The sequence below is a fragment of the Pseudorasbora parva genome, chromosome 16 (assembly GCF_024679245.1).
Source record: "Pseudorasbora parva isolate DD20220531a chromosome 16, ASM2467924v1, whole genome shotgun sequence".
Classification (NCBI taxonomy): Eukaryota; Metazoa; Chordata; class Actinopteri; order Cypriniformes; family Gobionidae; genus Pseudorasbora; species Pseudorasbora parva.
The window spans coordinates 26,377,296-26,399,623 of NC_090187.1; the positions used below are offsets into that span (position 1 = coordinate 26,377,296).

Here is a 22,328-nt window from a genome sequence, read left to right on the forward strand (position 1 = left end):
TTTAGCGAACATTCAGCAATAATTTATTTCAGAATCTCAAGAACCACCACATTTCTCATCTGGAAAATTCAGTATCAGTTGCCAACAACACGGTTTTTGAAAAATGTTACTATACAAATTCTTAATAGAAAAAAGAATAAATTAACTGTGGAATTTGGTTATATTTAACCTGCCCAACAATTCCACTTTATTTTTTCTACAACACCATTTTATTGTGTCCGGTTATATCTGAAAATGAACTCATGAAACATGCTCTATTGTCAAGATCAAGTGGTAAGACAGTTTAGTAACTAAAGTCCTTCATTTTGCGCAACTGGTATTAAAGTCTACAGCTAGGATACCAAAGCAGCAACTGGTCTTCCTGTAGCACCTGAACGTGTTGTTGCCATTTCCCAGCGTAAAGACCCGAAAATAAAACAAATATTGATTTATAAAAAAAAAAATCAAATGATTGGTTTTACTTTTTCTTTTGAAAAGAACCCAGTTTCCACAGTCCTGCCTATAAATGTTGATAAATGTGTTAGTTTTTTTTTAATATAAAAAGATTTACGTTTTTGTTATCGAGTACAGGTAGACGAAAGGAGTGAGCTCACATTGGCCTAAGAGGGTTATGAGGTCTGAACGACCTCTAAATGTAGACGTGGATGAGGTGTTTTACTTTCGACAAGGGCTGTTTTCACACCGGGTTTTAGTTTTAACATCAAGATGCATAACACAGTGTGCTGAGCATGCACGAAAAGATGAACAATCAATTTTAGGGCAGAGAAAAACATCTTCTTTTAGGCCCTTGAATGAGCATGACGTTTAAATTCAGCGTCTGGTGATTTGGACCCTTCTGAATACTCATTTGTAATGACTGCTTATGTGAATTTTTGAAGATCTATTGAATAGTAATGGCAAAGGGTGTGCTTTTAGCTACCTGTTTCTTAAGGTACTTTGCACGTACAATATTTTTCGTATCTTGCAGAGTGTGTAACAATGCCTTTAGCGGTATGGCTTGATGTTTTTCCTCGGTCAGACGATCGAGGCGAGGGGGCACACGTGGTTTCGGATTTTGTTGACTGCATGATGAACGCATGAAACACCCTGTATTGTTTGAGCTTATGTTTCTTACCAGCCGCTTGTAAAACTAAGCACCTGCTATAATCGTGTCACATTCTGGAATGCTGTTCTCCTGGAAGCCTTCAACAGGTCAGGGCAGAGGTAACGTCATTTCCGTTGAAATATTTCAGTCGGTGTGCCACGTTGTGTTGTGCTCATCTGACGTTCGACGGTTTTATAAATATGAGCGTAATGTTATAGTGGTGTTACAGTTAAGTACAATCCTGAATATTAAAAACAGATACAGAAAACAGAAAACCGATAAGGCCAGGAGTGTTTGGAGAAGGTTTTTTTGCGTGTCTCGTTACTTCACTGATGTCACAACACTATACGTGGGGTTTTGTGACGGTTCTGCATGCAGTGTGGGCTTACAGCAGGGCATTGTGGGATGTACAGTTCAGGCTCAGAGCACCATGGTGGCGAGTTGCCGTAGTAGCAAAGTACACCGGTCGCGGCCTGAGTTGCAGTACTTCACAGATTGGTCGTTCAACGCCGAGGGTCATGCTAATGCCTCTAACCTAATGCTTCGGATTTGTTGTACAGCTATGGCTTCTAAAAGTTAGCTAATGTTCTGCAAAAATGGTCGAACTTTTTGGACAAGAACTAATGAACTTGAGAATGACAAACCAACATTACGTACAAAGACCACAATGTTTTGAATTTCGTTGAAATTATGTAGTAGTTTGTGATGCTTGTGGCATCACCATCTTGAGCGGTATGATACCGTGGCTCGTTTTCCGATCCAGGATGACCGAAGAAAGGCTTCTGCCATTTTAAACGCTCTATTGTTATTCACAAAATATCAAAGTCCACAGAAAGAGGGAGGGGCTTATGGTGTGCTGCGGTCCAAATGACTTGGATGAAGGAGGGATTTGTGGTCGCATATTGTTTTTTTTTTTTTTACAGAACTGAGAACATAAAGATCTACAAAGATGGTTGACAATGAAGCAATCCATCGGAATGTGTTTTTGTGCATGTCATGTGCATGAGAGAGAACGACGTCAGTTCTCTGACATTAGTGCAGAGACACACACACACACACACACACACACAACAGCAGGGGACGAATGTCTATTTGAGCATGTGTGCATGAGTGGGGTTCACTTATAGTACAACGTGCATAAGACGTCTCTCTTATGCACATCACTCCAGCGATGGAATAAACACAGAGGGTTTGTGCATACGGAGGAACCGGCTGCCAGCTAACTGGGTCAAAGTTCAAAAGTCTGAGGGGGAGGGTCAGACAAGGTCAAGCTAAGTTCATTCAGAGTCTTGTATTCCCATAGTTCGTAAGCACTGTACCGCCGGGTATACAGACAGACAGAGATGAAAGAGAGGTTGAGGCGGTACTGGCTCCAGCTCCATAGGTGTGTTCAGAAGAGTTGAGGCCTAGACTTTGGTCAGGCCTGCCTTCTGAACACTCTTTTAAAGAGGGATGAGGGATGATGGTTTAGACGAGCGTTCCCGGCTTTGCCTTCTCGCGCCCGTACCACTGCACGTCCGCTATCTCAGAGCACAGGGGACTGCTCAGGAAACAACTATCGGTGAACGGGGATCTGCAATGAGAAGTCGAGATAAGTGTAAGTCTTGACATTTTATATATGCATTTAACCATTTATTTCACTGTAGCTAGCTTTATATTTCTATCAAACAGCTCACACAGAACTGAATATCATCAGAGTAACACAGGTTCATTTGAACACACTTTCAACTATCCTTATATATTTTAGCATATTTAAGTACATTCTGCAAAAATCAGTGCAGAAAAAGCATAAACATGGACATGTCCCAACAATGGGAACAACTGCTATGTTTTGGTAGTAAAAAAAACATGTAGTTCATGTGAATACAGTGGTTCAGCCGTAATGTTATGAAGCGACGAGAATACTTTTTGTCTGCAAAAAACAAACAAAAATAACTTTTTTAGACCATCTCTTTTTTCAGTGTCGTTCCTATGTGATTCGCGTAAGCACTACAACGCACTTTATGCGGTGCTCAGTCAATTGTTAGCCGCCGTTCTGTGGTAGAACTCGGAAGCACTGCACTGTGTGAATAGCCCAAAAATGTGAATAGCGTAAGAGAGTGACATGGAAGAAAGAGTCCTTTTTGTTTGTTTTTTTGCAGCAAAAAGCATTCTCGTTGCTTCATAACATTACGGTTGAACCACTGTAGTCACATGGACTATTTTATATATATATATATTAGGGCTGTGCGATATTGAAGAAAAATGCGATATCTTGTTAAATAATGCGATATTCTATATGCGATATTGCAATTAGTGTCTAAAATCTATTTAAATGATATTATTATATATTTTTTGAAACCATTTGTGTTTCACATTCAGCATTGCTTCAACTTCTGAAAGTGACCAGCAGTGTTGTAGAAAAAAATTGTGTCACAAATTGTTCACGTTTCGGTGTGTGTGTTTTTTAATGTCAAGCAAGTCACATAAGTAACAGTAATGTACCCAGTCTATTCTCTGCCCAATGTGTGACCTAAAACTTGCACTTTTCACAATGTTGAAGTAGCCTATTAAAATCATTCAGATACTGTGAGCCATTGCGATATGCATATTGCGATATTTCGATATATTGCACAACCCTAATATATATATATATATATATATATATATATATATATATATATATATATATATATATATATATATATATATATTACAATATGTATTTTAACAGTGCTGTTCACTAAAAACGTGATGATTACTTGCTTTTGATACTTTGATACTCTATTATTATTGCCTCGTTTTATATGTATTTTAAGTCCTATTTTAAGTCTATTATTCACTTAGTTCTATTTTTATTATCATATTTTTTTGTATTTTGTGAATTTCAGTCGAAAAAAAGAATAGTTTTCCAGTCCTATCTCGTCAATGAACCCAATAATGCATATCGCGAGCTAAGTCTATATTAATGTAGAATTTAATATAAACCTAAATTTAATATTTAAGAGATACTTAATAGATTTTCTTCTTAATATATTCAATATAATAATTGTTTAGAATATTTATAAAACATTCACCATGTGATAAAATTACTTTTTAATTTGTAAATTTTGTGAAACAAACCTTTGGTCATAGTAATAGTTTGGTCATAGCCTCCCTAGTAATTTTATAGTGAAATACATTACAAATTTAGTTACATTCCAACACAAGAAAATGACACGATCAGAGAAGTGAAGGAGTGAAAGAGTGAGATACAGAACATGCAGAGAGAGAGAGAGTGATTGCGAGATAGAGAGAGAGTGTACCTCTCTACTGGTCAGTGCTTTGGTGAGAGGGAGAACGGTCTTCAGTAGGAGAACTTTCAGTCGTATCACTGCCCCAAGAAAACACACACATTCAGGCAGAGGTGGGTTAGTGAGACACAAAGAAAGAGAAAGAGAAAGAGAAAGAGAAAGAGAGAGAGAGAGAGAGAGAAAGAGAGAGAGAGAGAGAGAGGGAGAGAGAGAGAGAGAGAGAGAGAGAGAGAGAGAGAGAGAGAGAGGAGAGAGAGAGAGAGAGAGAGAGAGAGAGAGAGAGAGAGAGAGAGAGAGAGAGAGAGAGAGAGAGAGAGAGAGAGTTAGCGTTTGTGGGTAGTCGTGATCAGTTAATGTAGAGTGAGTTATTTAATTTTGACACTGGGGTAGTTCTGTTACACAATATTACAGTGAACAACACAGACAAAACATTGGTACAGTTAGGTGAACGTCTAAACCAAGAGAATGCTCCATAGCCCAGACTTTGACCAACATCCTCTAATATGTCTGAATTTAGACTGTTCTTTGGAGCAAATACCTGCTGACAAACAGTGAAATCTGCAGGTAAACAACGCAAATTGTGCAAACTTGGAAAAAAACAAAACAAGAACAGCACAATGAAATATATATATTTACATATACTTCAAATTCTTGGTCAAAGTTTAGTGCATGGAGAACCATATAACCTAGCCTAAAATCATACTCACATCTAGAGTGATATCACTGAGAAATATTACAGGTGATTTTTTTTTTCTCACTGACTATTGGCTAACATGTCCTTTGCTTTACTTTGGGTGACTTATTTAGTTTCATTAAATGATTTTGATCATTCAATCCATCTAAGAAACTACAGATATACAGCACAATATCTAAAAAGCCACTGAAATACTACTGTTATATACAGTTTGTTATTTACATTGACTAGCTACTAATTACACACATATTATATATATATATATATATATATATATATATATATATATATATATATATATATATATATATATATATATATATATATATATATATATAAATTAAATTACTACAAAAAAAGGAAATAATAATAATATATTCTAATAAATACCGTAGAATAAATATACTTTGTGCTTAAATACACTGATGAAAAATGATTCTATGTCTTACCCGCTCTGCCAATTGAGTATGTGTTGTGGGCTGCAGGGGGGCGTAGCTGCAGGGTCACTACAGGGAGTTCCACTCCTCTGACTGTGTGGAGATGCAGCTGAAACACACACACAGACTTTCCTATAAGACACTAATGCATACTGTTGAACTACAGTCACATATGCTTATGCACGTGGTGAACGTGTCGCAGATAAAGCTGACTGCTTGCTGCCAACACCCTCTTGATATGCTGGAAAAAGTTTGGAGTGTTTCTGCCACCCAGAGAGAGGCGATAATCCCCACGACACACACCCACACACTGACCAGACCACCCTGACAGCCTCTATACATACACATGGCTCACAGCAATGCTCTGAAGTTGACACATAATGTAGATATTATTCTACTACTATTTCTCTCTCTTTTTTACACAAACACTCAATCATTGCAGTAGCATGTACGCAATGAAGTGAAAAATACAGACCTTACTTAAAGGACAGGTATGTGAATAAAATGTGAATGAAAAAAGAGGTTTTGAGGGGAAGAAATACAGCATTTTCTTTATCATTGGATACCTGGGTGTTAATCATTCAGTGATTGAAGATACTTTATATAAATGAAAACACCATAAAACGTGGGTTGTGAAGTATGTTTAATGGACATTTCTTCTCTCAGCCTCATTTTCATTTCCCAGGGCTCTTATTGTTTAAATATTTAAACAATAAAAATAAGCAGAAGATAGTTTAGATAGTTAGATAGATAGTTTAGTTTGGGTTTAATTAATGACGCTTACTCTGATTGAGGTTTAGCAGGTAACATATATTTGTTTACAAAGTTCATATTTGAGCTGCTTACCTGGTGACCCCTTCACTAGCGTCCCTATTCGTCCTCCACGGACATCAGAAGCGTTGGAGCTGGTGTGCGTGACGCGGCTGTGCTCCTTTAGCGATCCAGACGAGCGCTGGTACCAGCACCTCAGCTCCTCTGACACCGCTGCCCGCCCCCCTCCTCCTCCTCCTTCCCTGCCCAGAGATGGAGTCCTCACAATCTGCGAGCGGGAGGGTGTCAACCTCCCGCTGCCGCCACCCGCTTCCCCGTCCTCCCCGGAGCCCCACCCTTCCTTATAAAGCCCCCCAGCTGTGTAAGAGTTGGAGGTCTTGAACTGTGCCTTGACGCTGTAGTGCCCCTCCTGGTCATTTTCCAGGCTACGGACTACCACAGCATTGGGGCTGCTGCCCTCTGTGTACAGCGGGTACTCTTTGATACGGTACTGTGATGACGGTTGGCTCTGGCTGTGGAGGTAAACACCCTGGTGGCTCCCGCACACTCCTCCGTGGGTGCTCCCGTTACGGGCCGCTAGATTGGGCATGCTGCCGGAACTTGACGCACCCAGATGTCCGGCGGACTTATGGCGCTGTCGCTGCCTCTGCCGGGCTTTGGATGGCGAGTCCTCGGCCAGCGTACAGTAGTTGGGATTAGAGGTGGATGAGGGGTAATAATGTTCTGAGCTGGAGTGGCTGGTGCAAGATGAGCAGTCGTCGGGGACAACAGAGCCATTGCTTCCTGTCCTCGGTGGTCCTGACAGAAAGAGGTCAGGGCTAAGTGCTGCCTCTGTGTCTGGCTCCAAGGACAGCAGTTTCCCCTGAGACTCCAAACTGGAACTCCGGCCTCGGAAGGGCTGAGTTAAACTGAGAAAGAATAGAAAACTGACTTTTAGTGTCTATTGTTGTACACACACACACACACACACACACACAAAACCGGTCAAAAGTTTTAGAACGGTAAGATAAAAAAAAAAAAAAATCTTCTGCTCTTCTGCTCACCAAGTCTGCATTTATGTTTACACAATTGTTGTTGTTATTTTATTAAAAATACATAAAAAGCTGTTATATTGTGAAATATTAAAATATAAAATAATATTTGATTAATATTTCACAATATTATTAAAATATGAATTTATATTTTAATAATATTTCACAATATTATTAAAATATAAAATAACTGTTTTCTATTTTAATATATTTTAAGATACAATTTATTCCTGTGATGCAAAGCTGAATTTTGAGCATCATTACTTCAGTCTTCAGTGTCACATGATTCTTCAGAAATCATTCTAATGTGATGATTTACTGCTCAAGAAACAGTTGTGTAAAAATGTTTTTTTTTTTTTTTTAAGGATTATTTGATGAATATAAAATTCAAAAGAACATTTTTATGTCCTTTTATTTATGTACATTATTTAAGCTTTTGTAACATTGTACTGCCATTTAAATGTTTTGGGTTGGTATGATTTGTTTTTTTTTGTTTTTTGGGAAAGTACTAATACATCTGAATACATTTATTTAGCAGGGATCCATTAAATTGATCAAGTGACAGTATAGAAAATTATAATGAAGCAAAATTTGTATATTTCAGATAAATGCTGTTCTTTTTAACTACCTTTTTTAATATATATATTTTTTCATTAAATAATTCATCTAAATAAATATTTAATTATTTTGCCAAGTAATATAGTTTAAAGATACAAAACAGACATTTCCCTCATATTTAGTATAGAATTTAATAGATACTTTTTTAAAATAGATACTGCCATACTTTTCATTTAAATAAATTTAATTTAAAACTATTAAATATATGTTGATTTGATGTCTGTTTCAAATTTATATTAAATTTATACTTTATAATATACTTTATAATTAAAATGTCAATTTAAAAAAAGTTAATTTTTTTAATTTAATTTCCTATAAAATACGAATTAATTTATTTCACAAAAAAATATAATTATGTAAATAGTATGTTAAATAAAACAATAGGTAATGTTTTTGTGTTGACAGCAGAGGACATTCGAGAGAGTGTGGCAGCACCTGGCTGTGTGGACGTAGCTCCGTGTTCGCAGGTCAGGGGTGGAGGGCATGCTGGACTGGCTGTTCCAGTGAGGGAGGGAGCGCACCGGGCTGCTCTGGAGAGAGTTGCTCCCTCCCGCCTCACAGCTGCCTGTGCTGGGGAACCGCCTGTGACTACTGCAGAAAGAGAAAATAATAAACATGATCCATTTATTTAAATGCACACCAAAACTATTAATACCAAGCACAACTCAAATTTTTGGTTTTGTCCGTACCTGGAGTGTGAGGATCGTTTCTTCACCCGTTCATAGGGTTCGTCTAATGAGCTTTCGCTCCACATGCGGGGTTTGATCGGGGACTTGTCGTAGTCGCTGCGCTGGTAGTGCAGGTGTCTCAGTCCATCCAGGGACTGGGGGGGAGGCGGCCGGCTGTGGGAGGGGGGACGGGGAGGGAGACCTTTGTGTGGGGAGGCAGCTGGAGAGAATGTGGGGGTTCCTGTCACCTGTGGGTCATCTGGAGCACAAAGTGAGATGAACTGAGATCAATATATGACTAAATGTTAAGATGGCGTGTTTATATGTGTTTCTGTGTTTGCTTCATTCTTGTTTGCCACACCCAATCTTAAACTAAAGTGGACAAAACTCACCATCATCTAGCACCAGAGCATCAGACAACGAGCTGTCCTCCGAGCCAATATTTGCTTCTGCCAAACAAAGACAAAGACAATTACAAAGCGAAATCTTCCACACACCAACATGTCAAACAAATCACTGCAACCTGAGCGTGAACATGAGTGAATTTTCGCAGCAGAGGTCACACGCAGACACATCCGTTCACACTGTTTTATAGGTCTATGGGGAGGTGCGATTACTCTTGCTCTCAGCATGAAAGACTTTACAGAGGAAACATTTAATGAACTCAGTAACGCAACAAATGTAATTCCTCACCCTCAATGATGAGAGAGGCACGTTGTGTGGGTTTCTTCCCGGAGCGAACGCGGTACTCATTGATGCCGTTCTCGATGTCTTGCAGCTTCTTCAGGGCATTCAGATACGAAGTTTTCCTCTGTTTCTTCAGCTTCTTGCTGCTGATGTGAGGATCCGATGCTAACCGCCGTGCCGCCTCCGTTATCTGAGACTGGATGGCAAATTCCCTTTCCAAACGCTCCAGTTCCTCTTCCTAAAAAAAACAGATGTAAACACAAATAAAATGAGTAAATTAAGCAAAAAACATGTAATTTATTACTTTATGAAACTGCCAACATGCACTCCGTCAGAATAACAAGACAGCTACAGGCGCCAAGTTGTCTAGTTCTCACGCACACATAATAGATATTGTGGCCTCTTATCAATGCCTTCGATTAATCACCCAAAATCAACAATCATCAGTCATGCAAAAGGCACATACACTCTGAGGCGAAGATGACATTGTAACCTCTTATATAAATCATACAACTTCAGTTTTCTTCTTTCACACACACACATTCACGAAGCTATGGTCTTTTTTGGGTTTTGTAATCCTGCTCCTTTGGCTGACACTCAACTACACTATCGCCACTTCCTCTGATCCTGCCAGACTGGAGCTATTTATAGACCCCTGCACACACACATGAGCATCTGAGTCTGAGTTTGGCATAAAGGGCATTTTATGATAAAACAATTGTGCAGCATTCGCTGTGGTCAGGGGGTCAGAAGTTTGAACAATACCAACTAAATCAGACTATAAGCAGGGTGCCCACTCAGCCGGGTCATCATCAAAAGGTTGGATGTCACTGACCTCTCCTTTGGGCAGGATCTTCTGCTCATCCAATTTGAAGGCTGTGCCGATTTTGCGTCTGATGGTAGGCGGTTCCTCTCCGGGGTCCAGAGGGTACTCTTTTGGAAGTTTTCCAGTCAGCTCCTAAAACAAAGCAAACTATGTTACACTCTTGATACAGCTGTGTGTGTAAGTATTATTGTGCAAGTAAACATTACTGTTTTTTTGTTCAAAATCTACAGCAGGATAATGCAATCCCAGAATGCATTGCTCAATGTTAATGCAACATTGGAGAGTTAATAAATGCCAATTATAAATATATCAGAAAATAATTATAATTGTAAATAGAACTAAGTGACTAATCTGAATCCATTTTAATGATTTGAAACACTTCACACACAAAAATTGAGTGAAATTTATTTTTTTTTCTCCAGCAAATGCACAAAAATAACTGGAATAACTGCATATGTAGATTGCAGACAGTAAATTTACTCAGGTTTCCAAACCAGCCGTTATGCTGAAGTGAAAGGTTGTTTCGGTACTTACCGCTTCTCTGATGCAGATGCTCTTGAGTTCCTCTATTCTCTGTCTGAGCGTCTCCTCCAGTGCTTCCTGTCTGGCCCTCAGAGCCGCCAACATGTCCTTCTTAGCGGTCTGGGAGCTGTCTGACTCTTGAGAGCCTACAAACACACACACGCACACACACACACACACACACACACACACACATGCCCACACACGCACACACACGCACACACACGCACACACACACACACACACACACACACACACACACACACACACACACACACACACACACACACACACACACACACACACACACACATACAGGGTTAGATCAAATCTAGGGTTGACATGAGTCACATTTTACCAAATGCGTATGTGTGCGTGTAACCTAAAGGTCAAAGATCAAAAATATATAAAAGGTTGAACAAGCATCAGCAGCTCTAGACTTCAGCTTAAACAATCAGAATGACCTTCTTGCTAAGTGAGAGGGTGTGTACTTCATCTCTTACGACGTTCTGAAAGGGGCAACGTGTGTGTGTGTGTGTGTGTGTGTGTGTGTGTGTGTGTGTGTGTGTGTGTTTCCGGACAGAACTGAACAAAGGGTCCTAATCGGGGCAGCATTGTTTAGCAGAAACTCCATGTGGATCAGAGCAAGGAGCAAAGCATCAAGACCTTAGATGTTTACAAGGAAGCCAGTGGTATTTTTTGGAAAAATTGGCAAGGATTAGATAACAACACCTTAATATCAAAAGACAATGCTTAAAACATGAAATCAATGTTTGTTTACCCTGTGGGAAAACTGGGTGTTTGTGACACTGTGAATGAGTGCGTTTTCTCACACTGAAACACATCATGAACAGTTTCCTGCATCTGCAGAGGAACTTGATGAGCCTGGTGTGTTTAGAAAGGGGTAATGAGTGTGTGTGAGTGGGTACGCAACTGTCTGGGAATCAGTTAAGGGTCGGCAGTAAATGAGAGAGAATATGGCAGGAGTCACTGGCTGTGTCACTAGTGTCCAGTCAAGCCTGCTATGTGTGTGTGTCTGTGACTTTGGTCTAGGGCTGTACAAAATCCCTGAAACCTAAGCTTGCCCTGTGTCACTGTAAAGATCAGACAATGTGGCATGGCATTTGGCAATTTTCCATATTGTAACATACAATACAGTTGGGGTCAGTAAGATTTTCATTTTTAAGAAATTAATACTTTTATTTAGCAAGGGCGCATTAAATTGATCAAAGGTGACACTATAGACAGTTATACTGTCATAAAAGATTTCTTTCTGTTCGTCAAAGAATCACGAAGAATTTATCACGGTTTCCACAACATATTAAGCAGCACAAGTGTTTTGGACATTAATAATAATAATAAGACATGTTTCTTAAGTAGCAAATCAGCATAATAGAATGATTTCAGAAGGATCATGTGACACTGAAGACTAATGATGTAATGAATAATGATGCTGAAAATTTAGCTTTGCGTCAGAGGAATAAATGACATTTTAAAATATATTTAAATAGAAGACAGGTATTTTAAATTGTGATAATATTTAATAATATTACAGTTTTAATGTATTTTTGATTAAATAAATGCAGCTTTGGTTAACATAAGAGATTTTCTTACAAAAACATGTAAAAAAATCGTACATGCCCCAAACTTTTGAACGGTAGTGTATTTCGTATAAAAAAAATTCACTAGTATATAAAACTTGTCCACAATAAGACCAGTAACATGTATAAAATAAACGAAACAAAATCCAATTTAATGTCATATCGACTATAAGCTCCAAAACCAGCTGTGAGGTGAGCACTTCTAATGGCACATTTAAACAGCTGTCTTCCCAGAATCACTGAACGTATGAGTAAAGCAGAGTGGGAATTCTTGTCTCCAAGTTCCTGTGTGTGTGAGACAGGAGAATTTAGCTGCAAACAGCTTTTCCACTCCACCAAGTCTGGATTTGCTGAGAAGCTAAATAAATCATTTTTGCTTCCCATTGGAAAACGTCCAGCACAAAGATGTGAAAAGAAAGACGTTAAGAGAAAATCAGTTATTGGGTGGGGTTCATGGGAACTCCAGAGGGGCAGAACTTTCCTGCAGTGAACCTATGAAGCAAATCTACTGCAAAGAAAGGCATCACGCTACATAACACACAAAACACCGCATAATTCTGTCAGTGGAACAGAGGGACATTGTTTTGGAGAGTGTCTCTGTGAAATCTCTCTATCCTTTCACACACTACATATAAAGAGAAGGAGGTCAGAGCAATGACACACACACATGCACATTTAACTAGAGTGTACAGTGCGTCCGGAAAGTATGGACAGCGCTTCACTTTGTCCAAATTTTGTTGGTAGCTTCTCCCATTGTTTTTTGCAGGACCTCTTAAGCTCCATCAGGTTGGATGGGGAGCGTCACTGCACAGCCATTTTCAGATCTCTCCAGAGATGTTCAATCGGGTTCAATTCTGGGCTCTGGCTAGGCTACTCAAGGATATTCACAGAGTTGTCCCGTAGCCGCTCCTTTGTTATCTTGGCTGTGTGCTTAGGGTCGTTGACCAGTTGGAAGATGAACCTTCGCCCCAGTCTGAGGTCCAGAGTGCTCTAGAGCAGGTTTTAATCAAGGATGTCTCTGTACATTGCTTTATTCATCTTTCCCTCGATCCTGACTAGTCTTGCAGTTCCTGCTGCTGAAAAACATCCCCACAGCATGAGAAGTTATAGGCCAGGTGATGAATGGTGCCTGGTTTCCTCCAGACATGACACTTGTCATTCAGGCTAAAGAGTTCAATCTTTGTTTCATCAGACCAGATAATTTTATTTCTCGTGGTCTGAAAGTCCTTCAGTTGGATTTTGGCAAACTCCAGGCGTCCTTTTACTGAGGAGTGGCTTCTGTCTGGCCGCTCTATCATTAAGGCCTGATTGGTGGAGTGCTGCAGAGATGGTTGTTCTTCTGGAAGGTTCTCCTCTCTCCACAGAGAAATGCTGGAACTCTGTCAGAGTGACCATCAGGTTCTTGGTCACCTCCCTGACTAAGGCCCATCTTCCCCTGATCGCTCAGTTTGGCCAGGCGGCCAGCCAGCTCTAGGAAGAGTCTTGGTGGCTCCAAACTTCTTCCATTTACAGATGATGGAGGCCACTGTGCTCATTGGGATCTTCAATGCTGCAGAAATGTTTCTGTACCCTTCCCCAGATCTTGTGTATCGATAGAGTCCTGTCTTGGAGGTCTACAGACAATTCCTTGGACTTCATGGTTTGGTTTGTGCTCCGACATGCACTGTTAACTGTGGGACCTTATAAAGACAGGTGTGTGCCTTTCAAATCATGTCCAATCAACTGAATTTACCACAGATGGACTCCAATCTAGTTGTAGAAAAATCTCAAGATGATCAGTGGAAACAGGATGCAACTGAGCTCAAGTATCATGGCAAAGGCTGTGAATCCTTATGTACATGTGATTTTTGTTGTTTTTTATTTTTAATTAATTTGCAAAGATTTTAAACAAACTTCTTTCACATTGTCATTATGGGGAATTTTTTGTATTTTTTTTTGAAAATATCATGAATTTAATCCATTTTGGAGTAAAGCTTGAATTTGACATAATTAACATATCAGCATGATTTCTGAAGGATCATGTGACCCTGAAGATTGGAATAATGCACAAAAAAAACCATTTTGCTTATATACCCAAAACTGCACGGGCAGAAACAAATCCAACAACAATAAAACTTTTCACAACAAAACTAACACCAGTTGTGGTATTATAGCCCTCCATTATTTCCCACCGAATAGTCTTTTTAAAGTGAATGAATGTGAACTCCAAAATTGATCTTGTTTACTTAACATCTTATTATGCACATTTCGTGCATGTTTTCAAAGGCAAAATGTATTAACTTCCTCTGCCTCTAAAACAACTTTCTTTGTGAGCGGACAGAGTATGAACTCTTCCCCTCCATCTTAACTGACTCTTGAGAGAAAACTGATTTTGAAGTCTCCAATCAATTCCAATTAGATTTTTTTTTCTCTTTGACCCTCCACTAATCTCTCATGTGTGGTCAATGATTAAGAGGCTGAAGAAATACAGCCCAGATGAAAGGGTAGATCATATGACTGACACCAGTCCTGCTATGAGCACATTTAATTCATGATACCTGACACCACAGCGGCAAGAGTCCAAAACCAGCATCAAGACAAGCTGTTCTCACTCTCACCCCGTAGAAAATTTACACACATGCCCACACCCCAAAACTCCCAGTGTAAGACATCATCATCATCATGAGATCATAAACACTGAATTCACACATATAATAAGACAGAGTATATGAAGTTAACTGCCCCTCACAAAAGTTTTTTTAAGTTTCTTTACAACAGGCCCCAGATCATTGCCAGCTCGACACTGACACTGTAGTTGGAACGATACATTTCAAACACTTTATATTAGAGCTGCACGATTCTGGATAAATTAAAAACCACACATTGTCTGTTTAAAATAGAGATCAAGTTTCTCCCTGTTTCTGAATAGACAACTAAATAAAATAACGTCTAATTTACTAGGTGTTCTAGTAAATTATTTAAAATATCTATTTAAAAACTATTTAATTTTAATCAAGTGAAGGATTAAATGACTTATCTTGTTTAATTACTGGATGAATAAACGTTTTTGAATGAATCTCCTGAACGAATGATTCAATGGCAAATAATTTTTTTAACAGTCACTTGTCACCAACCTTGATACAATCATTATTGGAAGCGTGAAGTTTCTTTCACAGTACGGACTGTATCAGTGTTTATATCTAACTATACATTTTTATCCCAGTAATTTGAATGTTTGTAACACAGAAATAATGATACTGTGTGGTTGAAAAGACTGTTTGTGAAGCTGGTACATACTTATACATGACAACAACTCTCTGGGTCAGCACTGACGCCAACAAATAATTAAATGTTCCACTGTGATCATACCGGTTAAAGGTTTAATAGACAAAGCCAAAAAGCTGTCATTGAGGAATAAGATTGCATGGTGTCTGAATCGAGAGCGCAATCTTTTAACAATTACTCATGCAGCCCTAATTTATGTGTGTGAGAATGTCATTTCTGGACTGGAATGTAATTTTTATGTAAAATGCAACAACATGACAAAACATGATTGTGACATAACTGATTCTGTCTGTTGCCTAAGGCTTACTTAGGGTTTAAAAGACACTTCATTCAGTAATGTTATCTGACACCATTGGCTAAGAACAAAAATAACAAAACTGGATAAGAACTAAATTGAGCTGTATGATGACACTAACGCCTTCTGTAGAGCTGCTTTATAGCTAAATCAATTTTGTTTCATAATTCATACATTTTGCAGCATTGACACTATTGAACTGATTTAAAATACACTGAACTGACTCGAGCTGAATAATGACACATTTGTCTTCTGTAGAGCTGCTTATTGCGGAATTAAACTGGTTTCATAAATGATGAAGTTTACAGATATTGAAACTGTACTGAACCAACAATGGTTCTTCAGATGAATAATGAAACCATTGTCTTTTTAGAGCAGAACTGAACTTTTTGCACCATTGATATATATATAAATAAAAGTAAAGGTGACTTGACTTGTGAGTATGTATGTGTTCTGACCTGAGGACAGTAGGCTCCCACTGCTGCCGCTGATGATTTTGCCTTTGCTGCCCATGTTGGCCAGTTTGGAGGTCTTGAGGGTTCCTGTTTCTGTCAGGTCTATGGCTATCTCGTTCAGACTGCGCGCTGCGTGGATCTTACTCTGAGAGACAGAGACAGAGAGAGTGAATGTGCTTGCCAGCTGTGACGAGTGTGTCAGAATTTTCCAGGAGACGAACATTCCGCAGCTTTTAAAAGTGTAACAGAATCCTCGAGCAAGATCAGAGACAGATATTTGTGTGTGTGAGAAAGAGAGAAAGTTCATGTAGCCCTGATGATTGCAGAGAGATGGTAGTCTAGACGGTGAGATGGTTAGAGGTAGACCACGGAAACACACATGAAGGTTGTTGCAGTAAGAAAGAGGTTAAGAAGCAAACACACACAGACAGACGTTTAGAGAAAGCTTTGAAAAACATAAACACACTTACTTTGCTCTGTTTGCGGTCCAGGTAGAACTGGTGTTGGCTGATGGCCATGGCCCAGATGGATTTGATAAGGGTGGGACAGGCGTACCAAGTGTGCACGGCGATGCCACTGTGGCCAAATGTCCTCCGTGTTACCGACGCCCTGCAGTTGGAGCAAACACAAACCGACTTTATATTCACTGAATTTTATGTCGGCGCAAAAACGGATGTAACATGTTTATTATTGTTTGTCTTTTCAATAAATACACTGTCATAAAAGGTTACTACCTCTAAATTAGACGAACTACATTCAAAGCCACAGTAAACATAAGCAAACAAACACACCGTGAGCATCTTATGTTGCTTGGCTAGTTAAGCTAATGCAAAGCCAAAGCTGTTTGATCTAAAATGTATTTGATCAAAAATACAGTAAAAAATTTTAATATTGTGAAACATTAGTGTTTTAAGAAATCATTCTAATATGATGATTTGCTGCTTAAGAAACATTTATTATATTAGCAATGTTAAAAACTGTTGTGCTGCTCAATATTTTTGTGGAAACTGATGGCTTTTTTTTTAGTTCATATTAATAATTCATATTAATTTCTTTTTTTAAAGAACTTTTGAATGATTTGAGTGTATATTTAGATACTAAATTATATAAATTTAAATTATATTGTCTGTCATATTATTAGCCACCTGTATAATATATATTTATGTGGGAGATATGAAATGTGAACTGGTGTTAGAACATAGTACTCCTCCTGACAGTCCTGCAATGTATCGGCTTAACATACCACACACAGTGCAGCCCACATTACACACACACCATTTACAGTGCGGTCAAACCCAGCGCACGTGTGTGTCCTGTGATGGGCTTTATAAAAACCTCCAGGCCTCTCCACTAGAACAAAGATAAACAGCAGACCCTCGTGTTCTGACTCTTATCAAAATGATATTAGGGTATGTGCGTTGTAATGCCTCTAACTGAGTGACAGTAAACCTAACAAGAAGTATAATACATTATAGTCCCTCATGCTGAAAAATAAACAGACTGTTTCATCTTCCGAAACTGTTTTGCTCTCTTTCATGTCTTATTTCCCCAGCCTCCAGCATTTCTGTGAGCTCCCTCCATGTTCTCCTCGTTTCTGGGCTGTCGTGGTGGTTGTTTGAACAGTGCGAACGAGGCAGTTTATCTGTCAGCATCTGAGGCAGCGTGTGCTGCTGCTTTTGGCAGTGTCTGCCTCCTAAAAGACTAACCAGCCCTCAGCACGCACTGATGATGTCATGAGGGCCTGATTAAACCCTAAACACATCTTAATATCGATGGAGAGAGAGAGAGTCAAGGAAAAACTGAAGATCCGACGCAACCCCAAACTGCATCTCAATCTCTACAGATGGAGATTCTGACCGAATGAGTAGGCCATGTTTTTGTTCAGTTATTCTGGTAGTATTTCTACACTCTTCTCCACAGGACACAGGAAGTAAGAGATTTCAATCCAATAACAAATAGCTTAGCTCAGTGAACGCTTGTGGATGGAAGCCAACCAGATGTAACTATGAACATTTACCTCACAATGTTTCTGTTTAGGAAAAGGACAGAAAAATGGGGTTTCCTGTCAAAGTATGGCATATTTTAGAATAAACGAAACAAAACTTGACATGTAAATGCTTTATAAAGATGTTCCTTCATACAAATCAGACCAAAAAGAGCTACATTATCAAGCCTATTTTTCTCTTGATGCTGTAGACTATCCGATGTTTAGAGCTCGGTACATCATGCCACTTTTCTTCTAATTATTCCCACACTAGAATTGAAAATAATCAAAGGACAAAAACAGGACCCACAAACCGCTGAGATCTTTCAAACATTGTATGACATCTAAACAAACTTGTCTTTAAAATTCTTGCTGGGTTGGAGTGAAAGTGGTCCCCACAGCATGTCCTGTCAGTGTGATAGACATTGTTTGTAAGCCTATATAGTCCATGACCTGCATGCGTGAGTGAGCACGTGTAGGCTGTAATGTAGATTTACCTTCTCGGGTCATGAACTTCCACTGAGAACTTCTTCTCCCTGAAGTACAGATTCTCCAATTGTCTCCATTGGAACACCTGCGGAGATGAGAGAACGCTTTTACAACATTCCCAAAACCTTAATCAAACATTTCACGGATTGCGCTTCAACGTCTTCAGACTGTAAACTCCTTCCAGATCAGAAAACTACAGGAACAGGCAGTAAAAGAGAATCCAGAAAGCAAGTCCAAGTCAAGATATTTTACTTTTCCGTTCACCTTTGTGCTTATGGTGAAAGTGTGTGTGTAAAATCCTCCTTAAACACTGGGGAACAATGAGTCCTCCTCTGTATATGTTTAAAATGAGAGAGACTGTTTGGCTCAAGAGAGATGGAGAGAGCAAGAGTGGGAGGAGTCAAACCCCTTCCAAGCCTCTCCTCCCTCTGGGACACACACTTCCTGTGTGGGCGGAGTTTATGGAGAGTTCAGAGTGATGTGTTGAGAGTGTGTGCTGTAGTAACCCCTAAAAATGCACCGCCACAGCTTTGTTAAACTCCTCCACCTCTTTTCCCCTCATTCACTCAAGAAACCAGGTTCTGGTTCTCATTACACACCATCATGCACACACACGGCTGTCTGCGGTACACAGACTGGACTCCTGGAGCCATCAGCTGCACAGACACAAAGAAAACGCAAAAGAAAGAAAGTGGCGGTGAAAGGGGTATGACTATGCACTCACTGAAACTATTGCTTTCATTTAATAACAGGAGAGAGAGAGAGCACTATATACTCATTCCAAGGTATATAAAAGATCTCAACTATCAATTATGTCTATAATTATTGTTAATATAATTAAAAGAAGCATTCCTTTGCAAAGACTTTGATATAAAAAAGTTGAAAAATAAAGGAAACGAAGAAAGGATGGAAGTGAGTGGAGAGGGAAAGGGAGGGGGGTTGGCTTGAAGAGCTCAAGAATTTTTAGAGCCTGGGAAAACAATGGACAGATGAAGGAAGAGGGGAGGGAAGGAACATAGTTTAGTTACACACACACAAAACTTTTCCACATATATCACTAGGAATGGGAATTAAAAACTGGTTCTTATTCAAAACCAAATGATTTTCACAATGGTCAGATGTGCATTAAAATAGTTTCCCTGCATCTCTACTGAATCTACATATTTTTGATGAGATTAGATTAAAATATGAATTGTAGGGTTAGGGGATATGACCATATTTTACATCACAATATATGAGTCATTTTATTTTACGATAATGATGCATATCATGATATAGTTATTTTTGCTATATTTTGCTATAACAATATTTTTATAGTTATTTTAAATATCAGTTTTATATCACAATTAAAATCTATGAAATTTCATAATTTTTGTCACCAATTTCAATGATCAAAAAAAATACTAGCCTAAATATGTATGAGAAAAACTAAAGACAAGTAAACAGTCAGTGATAAAATACGAGCAATAGGACATAGACCTAAATGAAAAGCTTCAAGCACTAGAAATCAGAAATACTACATAAATTGTATTAAGTAAACAAAACACTGTCTTAACTGTAAATTACTAAAGTTACAAAAGGTATTCAGACCAGAGCAGTGAGAGCTTTTCTCTCTTTTGTTGTTTAACATTAATGACACAGATGACAGCTTGTATATTAGGCTGATGTCACTTTAAGACCGAATGCACGGATCCAATATATTGTTACACATGCATTTGCTTTCTCAAGTTTTTTTAATGTTTACTGTGTTTATGGGGCTATTTGCAAAGACGCCCCTTTGGCAAATGTCTTTAACCATTTAAGCATAATTAGTTAAGCTCACAAGAAGTTCAGTACTCACACGCTCTATGAGCAGCGGCTTTGTGTGAGTCTGTGTGTCTCTCAGAAAGCGCTTTAATGGTTAAAAAAAAATTTTTTTTAAACAGCAATGCTTAAAAACATGTGCAAACAATAAGCTTCCATGAACACAGCACAAAAACATTACGCAATAGAGATTATAGTCCAAAATCTCTACTGGTTGACAAATTTGTGTCTACCGGAAAATCAATTTAAATCAATGAAACTCTTATCAAACCCTAATTAATTTAAATCAATGAAATTAGAGTTAAAGGCTAGTTATTGCAAATTAATACAAAAAGAATAACAAGAATACAGATCTGTGAACAAAAATTTGTGAACAAATGACTTATTTTGGAGGACTTCTTGTAAAGAAGTCTCAAACTTGTTATTGGTTTGAATTGGTGTAATGACATTGGTGTTATCGTTAACTAAAACAAAAAATATATTTCAAAAAAAAAGTTGAGGCTGAAATAAAATACAAATATTAGATAACTTAAAAATAGAAACTAGTATACTAATAGTTTATAAAATAGTAACTAATTAATATAAAATAGAGGAACATTTTCAGAAAAGGCATGAAATCGCTCGGTGGAATTGGACCCAGAATAGTGAAATTCCTGACAATTTCCATGCCAATATATCACGAGACAGTGTCACTGAACAGCAGAGAGATGTTGATGGTGTTAAAGTGAATGTTTCTTGGTATTTATAAGATGCTTTGATGGTCTCATGGGACCACGAACAAACTTGACCCTCAACACTTTCAAAACAACTTTCATTATGGAGATACTAATCTCTCTCTCTCCTTAAGTGAGAGCGAGGGAGAGGAAAAAGAGAGTGAGCGAGGCTACAATGTTCCATGACATCTAAACACTCTGTAGCTCTTTACAGTTATAAGAGCCAATGAGGCATGGAGCATTAACCACACCAGAGTATTTTGGGCACAGTGAGGTGGAACTGGGGACTTTAGCTATTGTTCTGGAATGAGACGATCTCAACTGTAAGTGTGCGTGATTTTGAAGCATGCAGTCACGAGAGGCTGTAAAAGAAAAAAGGCATTTCAAAGGGCCCCATGTGCCCAGTGATGTTCTTATGTGTTGAATCCTGGTTAGTTCCAGCACATATTTCACTGACAGCTGAACCGTGTTCTAGACCTCGTGTTGTTTGGTTATTTAGATTTCTGGAAACAGGGTTAAACCTTGTCCTGGACTTCAAAGGATTTAAAATGAAGGCTCTCAGCCATGGTGATTGGGTCCAGAGATTGGCCATGCCTCTATCTGAAAAGCCCACCTCTGTTCTGAAAACACATACGTATGTATTTACTTTTAATAAAGTCATGCAGCTTAACTAAAAACTTATAAACAAAAACATGCAAACACAACTCATACACAAATGTTGAGTGAAAGTCTATTCTCACTTAGATGGTACCATTTTCATCACTACATTTATAAATTAACAAAACATAACAAAAACATTTTTGGGGAATACTTTAATTTAAAGAAATCAATACTTTTATTCAGAAAGTGACAGTGACAGTGGTGAAGGTCGCAGGGGTATATTTGTGGCAATAGCCAACAATACATTGTATGCGTCAAAATAATCTATTTTTTTAATGTTAAAAATCATTGGGATTTTAAGTAAAGATCATGTTCCATGAAGATATCTTGTAAATTTCTAACCGTAAATATATCAAAAATGTATTATTAGTAATATGCATTGCTAAGGACTTAATTTGGCAATTTTCTCAATATTTCGATTTTCAGATTCCAATTGTATCTCAACCAAATATTG

At 38.5% G+C, this 22,328-nt stretch overlaps 1 protein-coding gene across 14 annotated transcripts in view; it reads right to left on the reverse strand.

The window, feature by feature from the left end:
* Positions 1-22,328, reverse strand: part of frmd4a (FERM domain containing 4A) — a 199,341-nt gene continuing 177,013 nt past the window's right edge. For 6 of the 14 annotated variants that reach the window (XM_067420098.1, XM_067420099.1, XM_067420097.1 and 3 more), the window contains exons 12-23: positions 18,707-18,783; positions 16,696-16,837; positions 16,229-16,370; positions 10,623-10,756; positions 10,098-10,220; positions 9,269-9,500; positions 8,968-9,024; positions 8,597-8,834; positions 8,343-8,498; positions 6,334-7,166; positions 5,500-5,596; positions 1-2,657 (exon numbers count right to left, since the gene is read on the reverse strand). In XM_067420098.1, coding sequence (XP_067276199.1) covers positions 2,552-2,657; positions 5,500-5,596; positions 6,334-7,166; positions 8,343-8,498; positions 8,597-8,834; positions 8,968-9,024; positions 9,269-9,500; positions 10,098-10,220; positions 10,623-10,756; positions 16,229-16,370; positions 16,696-16,837; positions 18,707-18,783 — 2,337 coding nt within the window. In that variant the 3' untranslated portion in view covers positions 1-2,551. Of the gene's footprint in view, positions 2,658-4,368; positions 4,437-4,610; positions 4,749-5,272; positions 5,285-5,499; positions 5,597-6,333; positions 7,167-8,342; positions 8,499-8,596; positions 8,835-8,967; positions 9,025-9,268; positions 9,501-10,097; positions 10,221-10,622; positions 10,757-16,228; positions 16,371-16,695; positions 16,838-18,706; positions 18,784-18,962; positions 19,116-22,328 lie in introns of those variants that run through there. The other 8 variants (XM_067420095.1, XM_067420089.1, XM_067420091.1 and 5 more) reach the window with 7 other exon arrangements.